Raw genomic sequence first — 14,174 nt, 5'->3', positions numbered from 1 at the left:
CCCGATGGAATATTAAAATTCCTCTACTATTAGGCTATTGTCTCTCAACTATATAAAAGATTTTATTAATATTATAACTTTATACTGATAGTTTAGGTACATATCTCAAAATGTCAACCACCGAGCACATTATTAGATAGGATTGCCACCTTTATTTTGCAATTAAAGTGCAATTAATGTACATTCATACAAGAAATTATTTACACAAGAAAAGTAAAATCCAAGTTACTTTTCTTTCTTTTACACTTCCAAACACATTCCAAAAAAAGTGTAGAACGCCGCTAAGAAGTTTTCACTTCAAAAAAAAATTATGTAAATTTTAGCAATAATTGGATTATGGTAATTGAAGTAAGAAACATAATATGTTTTGTACTCTAATTTATTTATGTCTTGAAAAAACTGCATCGATGGTAGTATTATATTTTGTTGTTTTCATTTCTTATCCCTAGGAAAAGAAAAAAAAGACAACATCACGAGGTGTTGTTGTTTATGACATTTTCTTTTGAATTATTGTATGTATGTAAGGATAAAACTTGCTGAGTTTCTTGCCCGTTCTTCTCAGAACAAGATCTCCTGGTAGTCTTGCCAACGTTGTAAACGTTTTTGACATTCATAAGCATGCCTTAAGTCGCATCTAAACTGAATAAATAAATTTTGATTGATTGGTTCCTAGGCGGTCACCCATCCAATTACTGACCTCGCCCGACGTTGCTTAACTTCGGTGATCGGTCGAGAACCGGTGAATTACAACAACAATAGCAAAAAGTGCCGTGCGTGTCGTGCACAACGCGCGACAAGGAACTTCGTTCCAATTAGGGGCGTCTTCTAAAAACTATGAATACGAACGTGAGCATTAAGGAAAACAAAATTGTTGTGGAAAAAAATTAGTAAAGAAAGTGAAAGCTATTTATTTATTTATTATAAGTAATCTAACAGCTACTTAATACATATTATTATACAAAATACAAATACAATACACAAAGCCAAAACAGATTACACAGATTAAATATAAAATAGAAAACAAGCATTAAAAGACAAAGTTACAATTAAAAGAAAAACAAAAGAATAAAATTAAAAACTGCAAAATAAAAAAAAAAGCAACAAATAATACTAAGAATTTATACTTTAAAAAAAACTACTACTTAACAAAAAATCATAACATCGTCATAGCGCATACCGAAGTCGAAAATATTTAACTCATATCAAGCGATGAATGGAAGGTCAAGTTTGTTTTCAGCAAATTTATCAGTGATCCATTCTGACATCGCCGCTACATTGACGTACCCAGCGGCTAGTTCTGTACCACATTCGACGCCAAATGAAACCATTCCATACACTGAGTAACGAGTTGGCGCGCCATCGCTCTGAAAACAAGCCAATTTTAGTATAGTTACATATTAATGTTACATATTTTTTTTTATAGAACAGGGGGCAAACCGTCAGGAGGCTCACTTGATGTTAAGTGATACCACCGCCCATGGACACTCTCGATGCTAGAGGGCTCGCGAGTGCGTTGCCGGCCTTTTAAGAATTTGTACGCTCTTGTTACATAGGCATATTAAAGTGAATATAAGAATTCTGTGAGAGCAAAATCAAATCAATCTTTAATTATATTGACTACTATATACCCTTATTAATGTCAATATAAAAAAGAAAGTACAAATTTTCATGTACCATCAGTTCCTAAGTCAAAGGTGAAAAGAACTGGCAAGAAAACTGTTTTTAATCGCCATTTACTTGAAAGCGTGAAACAGCACTGAAACTGCCCAGTTTTAATTAAATATCAATAATTAATATAGGTAGGACAATGTTTACTTCAGGCCTGTTTGACAATGTATGGATAAAGAACCAAATAGCTATGCAACACACAAATTATTCGAAAGATAAAAGTTTCGAATAAGAAACATCAAACGCGTTTCATGACGAGTAGCGCTATCTGACAGTTGTGAAACGCAACAATACTGTTTATTCTACCAATAAGTAATAAATAGCTCATTTGGAACTTATCTGGACCTTGTGAAAAAGGCCCTTAGGGCTTAGACGGTCAAAATATTTACTTATAAACCTGTTTAATTTTTGTGTCGCAGTCCCTATATCGTCATAATTAGTACAATTATAACAAACTAGCTGAACTGGCAAACGTCGCTTTGCCATGTATATCATTTATGGTTATTGTGCCTCACTCGACATAGAAAGGTATAGTGTGTCGCGGACTTTTTTGTAGATTTTTATAAGATCTACAATTACTTAGAACATTTTATGATTCTATCTTTAATAGTTTAGGCAGGGTACGCAAAATAAGTAACTTTTTTGGTTGATTTTTTACACCTTGTGTCCGAAAAACCCTAATATCTTACGGAACCCTATTTTTGTTCAAAATTAAATATAGCCTATATTACTCGTGGATAATGTAGCTTTCCTCTTTATAATATTAGTGTAGATATATTGGTATATAGCATTGATTTAATATTGTGATAGGAATAGGGAAAAAAGGACAGAAATGGATGGCGATTGCCGTAGATTGGACGCGTTTGAGGAACAATTATCTTGTGTGATATAAAAATATTTTTTCGGCTATAGCTGTGGGCTTTGCTTTTCAAATTGGAGATTAATTTATTGAATAATAAATTAACTATTTGTTTTGTGGTAAACATTGGTAGGATAAACCAAAAATCCTCCTGGCACCCACATTTTTTTATTTAAGTTTAATATATGTATTTTGCTGGCTTACATGTTTGAGGTAGGATATAAATATCCTTAAATTAGCCAATTTGTTTTATTTAAAGTCAAAATATTTCATACAATATATTAAAATATATTTCATTAATGATTTTTTCTAGTTCGTAACACTTCGTAGATTTTTAAGTGTAATCGATACTGCTTTAATCACGACGATTTCTTTGCGTAAGAGTATTTAATTCTCACAATGAAAATGCGTCTATAGACCAGGAGATAGTGACAAAATATTTTTTTTTTCTGCTAAAAAATATTGACAAAATATTAGGTCATTTGGATCATTTGTTTGTGTATTGCAGTTCTTCAGGAGTCTTATTACGCAATGAAAAACAGAAAAATGATGGTCATAGCTGGTACTGCATAGTTGTACGAATGTAAAACGATTTGTTCCACAAAAAATCTAGTATTTTCCGACAGTCCATAAAAAAATAAGAGGCATGAGGTAGTGTCATGCCACACTTCTCCTGTGTAACAGCCCGCCATACCGACGCGAATGCTTTTATTAAAAAAAACTAAATTTTACAATAAAAAAAAAAAGTTTTCTGGACTCAAAAGTCCAGAACTGTTTCTACAGCTATCAGGAACTACATAACTATTGTGTGTGCTGCCAGAACACTATTTTTTTGTGTGTGCTTTGCCGGTAAGTGCTCTGCTAACTTCTAATGGTAGCTGTACACACTCGGCGAGACACCCCGAGACAGGCCGAGGGCGAGAGTGTAAAGTAGAGCTCTCGTCTCGCCTCGCTTCCTCGCAGTCGGTCTCGCCTCTCTCGGTCGCCTGTCGGTTTTTTGCGCACGAGTCAAAGGGTCTCGCGAGTAAAACGAGAGCGACCTGTACACACTCGTTCAATCACTTGCTCGATGACTGTGGTTATTGTGGTTATTATGTGTTACAGCAGCGATTTCCACGTCCATCATTAACGGTGTTTTAAATACAAATAACGTAACGAGTGTGTACAGGCTGCGCTCTTCTCTCGGTCCTCTCGGTCGAGACTCTCGGCGAGAGGCTCTCGCCGAGTGTGTACAGCCACCATAAGACACGCGGCAAACTTACCGAGGTGCGACAAACAAGTGATGAGCCTCCATCACCCTTGCATGTGTCAAAGCCCTTTCTTCCTCCAGCACATATCAATGTCTTGTGCAGATTGAATCCCGGTCCAAGCCGTGTTTGTTGTAAATCATGTTCACATTTTCCATGGTCAACTATCGGTAAAGGCACCTGGAACAAAAAAAATTGCATGTGTGCGTGCATAGTACAAGTGTGTGTTAGAAGTTATACTTCCTTGGCGTTGAAGATAAAATTTATTCTACGTTTGAAGAGAGAACGACACTAACAATAGAAAAAAAAATAAAATGTTGAAAACAGCTAAGTTCAGGATTGGAAACTGGCTGACTTTTTATTATTTTTCAAAGTTTAGACGTCACTTCCCATTCCCACGCATTTCCCATGGAGAGTGTTCAGAGGAGTTGTTCGGATTAATACCAGCAGCTGAGTTTCATCATCGGACGTCGAGGCAGAATATGAAATTCCACTCTATCACCTCGACGTCTGCTGTTCCACAACAGTGCTTTATTTTAGGCAGCTTTTGCCACGCAGAACCACTTTGTGAATTCTGAAAAGGCCGGCAACGCACTCGCGAGTCCTCTAGCATTGAGAGTGTTCATGGACGGTGGTATCACTTAACAGCAGATGAGTCTCCTGCCCGTTTGCCCCCTGTTCTTTAAAAAAAAGCTCCATTGAATTTCTAAACCAATTCGACTTAGAATCCAAAAGGAAGTATCAATGGCATTTAGAGGGTTCACGGGCAGGTAAGGTAAGCCCCTTTGATTCGGGTTAGTAGTTTTATAGTTTATTCGTTATAAATAGGGAAGCATTAGTTACCGATACCGATATATCGGTATCGGCGATATATTAATTGCTGATATAACGATAATTTTTAAACTTTGCGCTTTAAAAAATGTAGTGCAAACGGGACACGTACTATTAGTTGGCTTTTAACTGCCATCGCACGTACAATTTTTTCGCTACCAAATAAAATAAAATTTAGCATTACAAAAATCTTTAAAGAAACAAACTCTACAAAGTTCATTTAATTATTGAATGAACTTTAATAACTTAACCTTATATCCTATTCGAAGTTATATTTTAAAATAAAAATTAAAAACTTTAAATTTACATTTTTTTACCTCAATCTAATTTAAATTCAAAAATCAGTATCGACGATATTTCTATAAGAAAATCAGCATCGGTATCGTATCGGCAAAAAGTCGTTCTAGCGAATTTAAAAGTACATAGAAGGAAATTCCATTGGTACAGCCGGGGATCGAACCTACGACCTTAGGCATGATAATCAGACAAAGAAACCACGAAGCCAACACTGCTCTTAATTGTATATTATATCTATACTAGTAGACTCGGCCAAGCGTTGCTGTGGCTAAGATTTTTGTTATATTAAATAGTATAGTATATAAACTATTCAAGAGAAACGGTAGGAGAACTTATGTAAAACGTTGGTACTTTTAACACAGCGCCATCTGTTAGAATTGTAACAAATAATAAACAAATAATTTACAATAAAATAAAATTGCGACTATGTAAGATCTAAGCTATCCTATCTCTTAAGTTGGACCAGACTGCACACGGTGCGCCAATTTAATTTAAAATCGGTTAAGTAGTTTAGGAGTCCATCGCGGACAAACATCATCACAGGAGATTTATATATATTAAGATATGATGCGGGCAAATATTTATTTGATTAAAAGATTTATTAATTAGAAGATATGTTATTATTTTAAATATGTTATTATTATTATTTATATATTTTTAAACTTACCTTCTTTAACCATACAGCGTATTGGTCATGACTGTTGAAGTCCTTACCCCAACCCATGCTTAAACAATTGGTATCCGTACTAGGCTCGTTAAAGCTCAAACAGGCAATCCCTACATGGGGATCGGTTAGATCGAATGGTAATGTTGTAAATACTAGAGCAATGTCATTTTCTAACGTCCCTGAAAAATATCTCAGTCATTATGATACAACAGTTTTTCTCTTATATTATATAGAGTACGTTTTTTAACACTCAGGGTGAATAATTTAATAATTAATCAACATGTTAACAAACCAATACACTATTTCACAAATAGAAGCAGTGAAATGTATTTTTTGTTTGTTGAAAAAAAAATGTGAGATATATCCCTGGACACGATGGCAGTGGAGTAGAGTAAAATAAAAATAAAAAACATGTTAACAAAAGCTATTATATACTATCACTACATAGTATAAAACAAAGTCGCTTTCTCTGTCCCTATGTCCCTTTGTATGCTTAATTCTTTGAAACTACGCAACGGATTTTGATGCGGTATTTTAATAGATCGAGTTATTCAAGAGGAAGGTTTATAATAACATCCATTAAATAGTGGAGAAGTACTGTTATTTTTGAGGTTTCTAATGTGATGTCGTAAATAATTACATTTTTTCCGCTTACATTGCAAACGCAGGCTGAACCCTACGAGTTTTATCAAAATAATGTACTAAGTATTGTACACATTGAAAAGGTCTACAGAAAAATCCGTGATGGTATATGTCTATATGGTATAATGTCGCGTATATTATCGGAGCTTTCCAGCGACGGAAATAACAATACATAATAAAAACCTGCTTTTCATCAGCATTGCACCCGTGCGAAGCTGGGGCGGGTCACTAGTTTAATATATAAGTATACTATACTTAGACGTACGGCCGGTACGACGCGTATGGTATGGTCTCATTAAGCATGGGAATCTAACTCAGAGTTCACCTTTAACTTGATCATTTTTCTTGGTAGACCTTTAATTTTTTATAATTTATTTAAAATCAACTTTAATTTGGCCTCAACAACTCTTGTTGGGCCTCACGATGCCGGTAGTATTCCGCTAAATATATAAAAAAATGCAGTTTAAAAAATATATTTTATTTTAAGGATATGCGATGTTACTAATTTCTAACCTTGAACTTATTTTCTCAAGGAGATTCTAAACAAATATTTTAAACTGACTTCGTCGAATGAATCAGTCAGTCATTCGCGAGTAATGTACACTTCGGCAAGTAATTTTTATGTATAAATGTACTTACTTGTAGAGAACTCTTCATGACTAATAATTTTAGTGACGTCTCTGTCTTGGTGGGGATAAATTTCGTTCGTATTCTGCGTATCCCATTCGCCAAGGCGGCATTTTATCTGTAAATACAATAATATCAAACATGATTTGATGATGAACAGCAAAAAAGAAATATACATTGAATGCTTCTAATTTTACATTTACTGTCAGTTCTCAAATCAAGGGCGTAGAACGGAAGAGAAAACCTGGCAATAAAGTCTCCGCCACTATTTTAAATCTCCAAGTTTTTTTTAAATTTTAATGTACGATTAAAATTTATTTATTGACAACACTTGTATCTCACCATGGATTATTTTGAAAAAACGTAAGCAATTGCCTTGGAAATAATTATTGGTTTTATGCAGCCTTGCGGTTGGTCCGCTAATTTTGTATTGATTACGAGTAATATAATTATGTAAGCTACTATTTTTTTAAAGATATCTAGATTTTTACGCGCATACAAAATATTCGCACATTGATTTGCCAGAAACAAAATACTATAATTCCTTAAACTTCCTTCGAGCTAACTTCCGTGGGCCAACGAAAAATGGCGTTAAAAGCGTTATGTTGTAAAAATACTTTAAAAAAAATATTAATTTACTTGGGCAAAAAAGAAGAGGAAGAAAAAAACAAGACGCCGAAAATGCCTACGGTAGATGGGATAAAAAGGATCGCAGGATAGGGTTAACATAAAAACGTGGACTTAATGTATTCCTGATATTGTAGTTTTCCTATTTTTATTTATTATGCTCGTAAATAATCCAATTGCCGTCCACAGGAGTCACTGAGGTCAGTGTGCACGTGCGACTTTAGGATAGTTGCTGTATCAGGCATTGGATATGGAGAGGCATCATCACAAAAAAAAAGATATTTTTTTGATTATCCAACAAATAGTGTTAACTTATCACATTGTTACGGAACTTACCGAAAATGGCATTTCCTTAATATCCTTGAGTGAATGAGCAATTGTCATCACCACTGAATGGTGGATTAGAGTACCACCTCCCAAGTAATCCTTTCGATGCCATACCTGATTCTGATTGACTTTCCTGGTAAGGATATTTTGTGTATTAGAACGATATCGATATATATATAGAACTAATTGTCTTTGGATATCGAGTTCTATAGATCAAATATTTTTTTAATACATATTAAAATTTTCAAAATTATTATTTTTATATAGAGCAAACGGGCAGAAAGGCAGAAAGGCTCTAAATGCCAGATGGCACGCGAGTGCGTTGCCGGCAGTAGAAAATTGGTACCCTCTTTCTTGTAGGACCCTAAGTCGACTTGATTTGGAAATACTTATGTGGGCAGCTGGTTCCATAAAGTGGTGGTAAAAGGACGGACATCGAGATGATATAAGTGGAATTACATATTTCGACATCCGACGATGAAACTCAGCTGGAGGTATTAATACAAACAATAATCTAAAACTCTCTGCTGTAAATATGGTAAGATACATAGTGACCCTACATCTCCACGCAACGCCAACGGAAAGCGATTGATCCTCGATGATTCGAACGATCTTCTTTAAATACAGTCAAGTATATTACTGGGGACCTCCCGTCTAGAAGTGAGAACAGTACTCCATATAGGACATCCCTATAGTCTGGTCTCCTGAGCGCATCACAGTGTCTACACCCGTCTGACATATAAGCCATAAACTTCATGCAGTAACGAGAAGTTCATTATGCTGGTAAAAATGAATACCTCATCAAAGCAACCATCCAGGGAAACTCTCCGAACTCGGCGTGCGTCTTTGAAGAGTCGCGGAATATGTAGCCGCCAGGGTTGCTCCATCCACATCCTGGCCTCTTTTTCGGCATTGGAGGTGGAGTCAGGGTTCCGTTCACCAATCGACTGTTTGGACAGCATATCTTCAAGTAGGGGCAGCTTTTGATTCTGAAAATTATATTTCAGTTGTCAAAAAGTTTCGCTATTTCAACTATTACTGATCGCTAACCGTTCTTTATTACTTTAAATTCCTCAAGATACCATGTGGCACAGGTGATACACAAAGATGTTAACTGACGATCATGTATATCATCGCTCTATATACACACATAACATACTATATACGTGCTAATGATAACATAAATAAATAAAAAATCTCATTTTTTTTTATAGAACCGGGGGCAAACGGGCAGGAGGCTCACCTGATGTTAAGTGATACCGCCGCGCATGGACACTCTCAATGCCAGAGGACTCGCGAGTGCGTTGCCGACCTTTTAAGAATTGGCACGCTCTTTTCTTGAAGGACCCTAAGTCGAATTATTTTTATTGATTCATATTATTATTAGCAAGACTTTGCAAGGCGTTATGCGAAGGCGTATAGAATTGCCATCTATAGGTCTAATATGAGTCGTCGAAGAGCAGCTGTGCGGATGACAAGTGCATAACCTAACACGAGCTCATTAAGACAATCTAATCATGTCGAAGTGTGTGTTTTCTAAATCGTTGCCCGGGTGTGAATGTGCCCGATGTGAAAAATGGTACACCTAAATACCAGATGCAGCGGTCTTACCAACAAACAGATAATTGCATTAAAGGCGGCCCCAAACCTAGGTTGGACCTGTACGTAATGCCAGCATGAATCCACGAAGCGAAACGACTCTGTTTCTAACAGAAGTTGCAGAGGAGGATATACCTATTGACACTAAGAGGCTCATACAGAAAGTCTCCAAGGAGGTGGAAAAAACTATAAAGAAGGAAATAAGCGAATTTAGCAAATCCAACGAACCAAACCTCTATCTGGGATAGAGGGTAGGTGCATTGGAGAAGCGTTTCCATGAGATGTAACTCAAAACTTGTATTCTGTAGACATAGCAAACGTCAATTGCCAGCGAAGAGAATGAACCAATCTATAGGTGACCATCTAAACTAACCTATAGGTGTCCATCATTTCCAAGTCGATTACTTTTCTGTCCAAGCATTCCGACATTTTAACACATTGTCCCGTTTCGTTCTTCTCAGTGTTACAATCCTTGACTCTATTATCTGAAACTAAACGAAACGAAATCATTGAACAACTGCTCATCATAATAAACTACAATATGATATTTATAAGATGATCTATGAAAGGCTTGCTTCCCTGGACGTGAAATATGTGCCAGCCTTTGAGGCTAGCTATCTCGATAGTTCGCAAAAGGAAATAATTGCCTAGTGAAGTGGACTATAGAAGCTTTCCAACCAATACACGAAGTTCGAGAAAGCTAAACATCATCCCAACCTGTTGGTATGATGTTACATACGTATACATGTTTTAACGGATTCGGACGATCCAATCTAGACAATGACAAATTTAAAGCCTCGATAAATTATTATTGTTTGATTATTCAGGGAGACGAATTGTCTATTCTCTATTATTTATGATCTTTTGTCGATCTGTAGAGGTGGAGGCCTAATGACCTGTAACACAGGTGCACACCTTTAGCAGGCATTAGTCTGACATAAACAATAACTATCCCTCAAAAGAAGAATGTTTAATTATTTACATGCATTAATAAATAGTTGTAACTTATCATGCATGAAGTTTTGTAAAGTTTTTATGAGAAAATAAATAAAGATTATTATTATTCTATAGTAATTGTTAATTCCAAATAAACGGGAAAAGAAAACGAGGAAGTCAAATCAAAAGATGGGAGGATGGTGTGCCAAAAGGATGCAGAAGGTCTGCAAAGGATAAGACGTGGAAATAATTGGGGGAGGCCTATGTCGACAGACAACCTGACGAAAGTAGTTGCTAATAAATTTTCTATTTTACTACGTGAATTAGATTTAAGAATACTACAGTTTAATGAGAATAGCACGTATGTTAATAAAATCAGCCAATAAAGGGCTTTTAATATTATTCACGAAGTTATACAAAAAATGATGATTCTATTAGTTACTAACTTGTCGAATTTAAAAAGGTTCCAAGCCATTTATTTGGGCGTAAGAAATTGTTTTTCGTTCCTTGACATCCCCATACCAGCAAGCACACCGCCAAAATTAACCTGCAAAACATACAAAATGTTTGACACAATATGAAAGAAGGATGGAGTATTAAGAACGACATGCGCTGTGTCTGACTACCGTATGCCATACGATTGACATACTAAGGGCCTGTTTCACAATGTATGGATTATGATAAGTACCAAATTGCTATGCAACACATAAATTATTCGAAAAATAAAAGTTTCAAATAAAATACTTCGCGTTTCATGACGAATAGCGCTATCTGACAGTCGTGAAACGCAAAAATACTGTTTATCCTACCAATAAGTAATAAATAGCTTATTTGGGACTTATCCGGACATTGTGAAACAGACCCTAAATGTCACGTAGCTCATATATACTCCCTATAATGTCCAAATTATTCGAAAGATTATTACTAAAAAGCCTTAAGCCAATTTTAGAAGATAGGAACCTTACCCTTGTACCCAACCGGATCGGATTTGGCTAAAAACACTCGACTATTGATCAAGTTCATAGGATTACTAGCATGATAGAGAAGGTACTTGAAGAGAAAAAGATTACGGTACGGTTTTTACTACAAACTCCCAAGCAAAATTAGAGAATTATCACTAAATAAGTTCAAAGCCCTCATTATAAGTAAATTGATTAATAAAGCCTTTTATAAATATTACGAATACGTAAATGATCCCAATCCTTGGGATTGATTTGCTCCAGTTCCAACGAATTGTATTAAAAACTTGGCGATTGAAAGGAGTGGCGGAAAGTTTCTTGCCAGTTCTTCTTGCCCGCTCTACGCCCTGGCAAACTGGTAGTAAATGTAAATTTACAATTTATTTTTTATGACGTTCGAAGCGTACTTGTTTTCTATATGAACAATATTTTGATTGTTTGATGTTGGGAGATTCATTGATATAGAAAACTTGATAGAGAAGTGATGGATTATTTTAGTATTTCATATTTATAACGTTAGGATTAATAATAAATATACTAAGTAAATATACTATAATATAATATACTTAGTAAATATACTAAGAAAAATTAAAAGACTATTTGTAAACTTAATTTATATGATACTTGTGAATACCAAAGACTGATTATTACTTCAGACTAAGATTAGAAATAATTTTTTTAGTCAGCTAGTATAGTACAAAATTTCCTACAAAGTTCTTCCAAATATTGATATTTTTATTTTCCTGGGCTCCAAAATGTTTTTAAATAATAAATAGCCATTCTGGTGAATTAATTAGCCAATTATTAGAATGTAATAGTGTTGATTTTTGTAATTTTAATTAAAATTTGATTATAACCATAGTAAAATTTGTGTTACTCGAATTTCGTCGAATCAACCATGAAACCAAGAAAACGATGGCGCGTAACTAATAAATGTGACGCGTAACGTTAAAATGTGACAGTTATTTTCCCAACGCCGATAACGAAGTTTCACTTCAAAAATAATGTAATATTACTAATACTTAGTAGAAAAAAATAATAAAAGTAATAGTAAGCAGTGTATGTAGTAGCCACTGAGCCAGCAAAAATGCCGCGGAATTGGAAACAGTACGGGATTCCAATCCCTGATGCTAATGAATTTGAAGCGCATATTAAATCTCAAATTGTTCTTTATATATTTCAAAGGCACAATTCAAACAATATACAATAATCGTAATTAATATGTATACATTTAAGTCCACAAAAAAAAATTATGAATACTCACTTCATTCTCCACACAACCTCTCTGTTCACCAGTCAATTATAAACTATAATAATCAACATTGATTAATTATTATTTATAAAATAAGTCATAAGGAAAACGCTTTTTAAAGTTATTAGTCGATAGACCTGCTGTTTCACAGCATTAGCCATTCTGCCCGAGATAACAGCAGCTTCAGTTGTAAAAAAAAAGAGTCCGTTTACTTATGTACACGCGTTAGAAGTAATGTTTAATGTTTAAAGAACTTTATTTCTCATTACAAAAACAGAAATATTTTATTTACATGAGAAACTTAATATTAATATGTATATATTATATACGAGCGAGATACACGTCGCCATTAGCCGTAACAATTTTAGTCAGCTATGTTCATTCTAACATGCATCTTTAATGCCTTTTTGAATTTGTCAAACATTCCAATATTGCGAATTTGAGATGGTAATTGATTAAATAATTGCACACCCTCATACCTAATAGATTTCTTCAAAAAATTTGTACGCGGCTTAATAAGTAATACTTCTTTGGCGTATGGAAAAAAAATGACTAAAATGCAGTAGAGCAGTGTTGGCCTAGTGGCTTCAGCGTGCGACTCTCATACCTGAGGTCGTAGGTTCGATCCCCGGATGTGCACCAATGGGCTTTCTTTCTATGTGCGCATTTAACATTTGCTCGAACGGTGAAGGAAAACATCGTGAGGAAACCGACATATCTTAGACCCAAAAAAAAGTCGACGGCGTGTGTCAGGCACTGCATGATCACCTATTAGATTTTAAAAAATGATCATGAAAGAGATCCAGAAATCTGAGATCAAGACCTAAAGAGGTTGTTGTGCCACTGTTTTATTTTTAAAATGCAGTAATGATTAACGATAAATATTAAAATTAATCAAAATGATTTTATTTAAATATATAAATTATTAGTAAATACTATCACCGTCGTATATAAAATTGATTTAAAAACACCAAAATAATATTTATATATTCACACTGTTTAATTGTACTGTTACGAAACACGTGTTCTAAATACTAGAATGTACAACTTGAACATATATTGAATATCGATTTTCATGCCACCTAGACCTAACTTTATGTCGAATTTAGGTGTTGGTGTGCGCGCGCATTGTAAAATTCACTCTCATCATTTTTCTCCGCGCCAAAAGGAGTATAACTTCAAAAAATGTGTGCATGACGTGTACACACGTAGAAGTGAAAGTACTTTATGACCTTATTTTTCGAAAAATATAAATAAAGTTAAATTAGATAAAGTTTAATTTATTTTTTTAACAAAGACATGAATACAAATAATACAATCTTGTCAGTTTTCCTTACTACTAAGAATATTACAGAATTTCATTAATTGTAATAGAATTATTACTATCAATCTTATCGTTATTATACATTTGTGTTACTCGAATCTCTTCGAATCAACCGTGGTAGGGACAAGAAAAAGATGGCGCGTTTCCGATGAATGTGACGCGTAACATTAAAATGTGATGGTTCAAAAATAATGTAATACTACTAATACTTAGTAGAAAAAAGTAATTAAAGTAAAAGTAAGTAGCCTCTGAATCATATATTCCCCACGTTAACTTCGTGGGGCGGGTGTTGCTAACGCCCCAACCCAATAA

The 14,174-nt window shown here is 34.7% G+C and overlaps 1 protein-coding gene across 1 annotated transcript; it reads right to left on the bottom strand.

Annotated features, from left to right (window-relative positions):
- Positions 1-1,084: 1,084 nt before the first annotated feature.
- LOC110992820 (phenoloxidase-activating factor 2-like) lies at positions 1,085-12,678 on the bottom strand. The gene is made up of 9 exons (XM_022258786.2): positions 12,551-12,678; positions 10,774-10,874; positions 9,765-9,876; positions 8,590-8,781; positions 7,802-7,925; positions 6,851-6,956; positions 5,570-5,748; positions 3,790-3,954; positions 1,085-1,364 (listed from the first exon to the last, which is right to left on the bottom strand). The coding sequence occupies exons 1-9, from the start codon at positions 12,553-12,555 to the stop codon at positions 1,203-1,205; spliced, it is 1,146 nt and encodes a 381-aa protein (XP_022114478.2). The 5' UTR covers positions 12,556-12,678; the 3' UTR covers positions 1,085-1,202.
- Positions 12,679-14,174: the final 1,496 nt, after the last annotated feature.

The sequence above is a fragment of the Pieris rapae genome, chromosome 24 (assembly GCF_905147795.1).
Source record: "Pieris rapae chromosome 24, ilPieRapa1.1, whole genome shotgun sequence".
Classification (NCBI taxonomy): domain Eukaryota; kingdom Metazoa; phylum Arthropoda; class Insecta; order Lepidoptera; family Pieridae; genus Pieris; species Pieris rapae.
The sequence above is the reverse complement of the archived record's forward strand: the minus strand, read 5'-3'. Positions and strand labels throughout refer to the sequence as shown.

What these genes read in the sequence shown, in the direction of transcription:
- LOC110992820 (XM_022258786.2), bottom strand. An exon ending in GAAATGATGGACACCTATAG is followed by an intron (nt 8,782 to 9,764) that starts GTTAGTTTAGAT and finishes TATAATTTTCAG; the next exon opens with AATCAAAAGCTGCCCCTACT. An exon ending in TTAAGGAAATGCCATTTTCG is followed by an intron (nt 6,957 to 7,801) that starts GTAAGTTCCGTA and finishes TTGTATTTACAG; the next exon opens with ATAAAATGCCGCCTTGGCGA.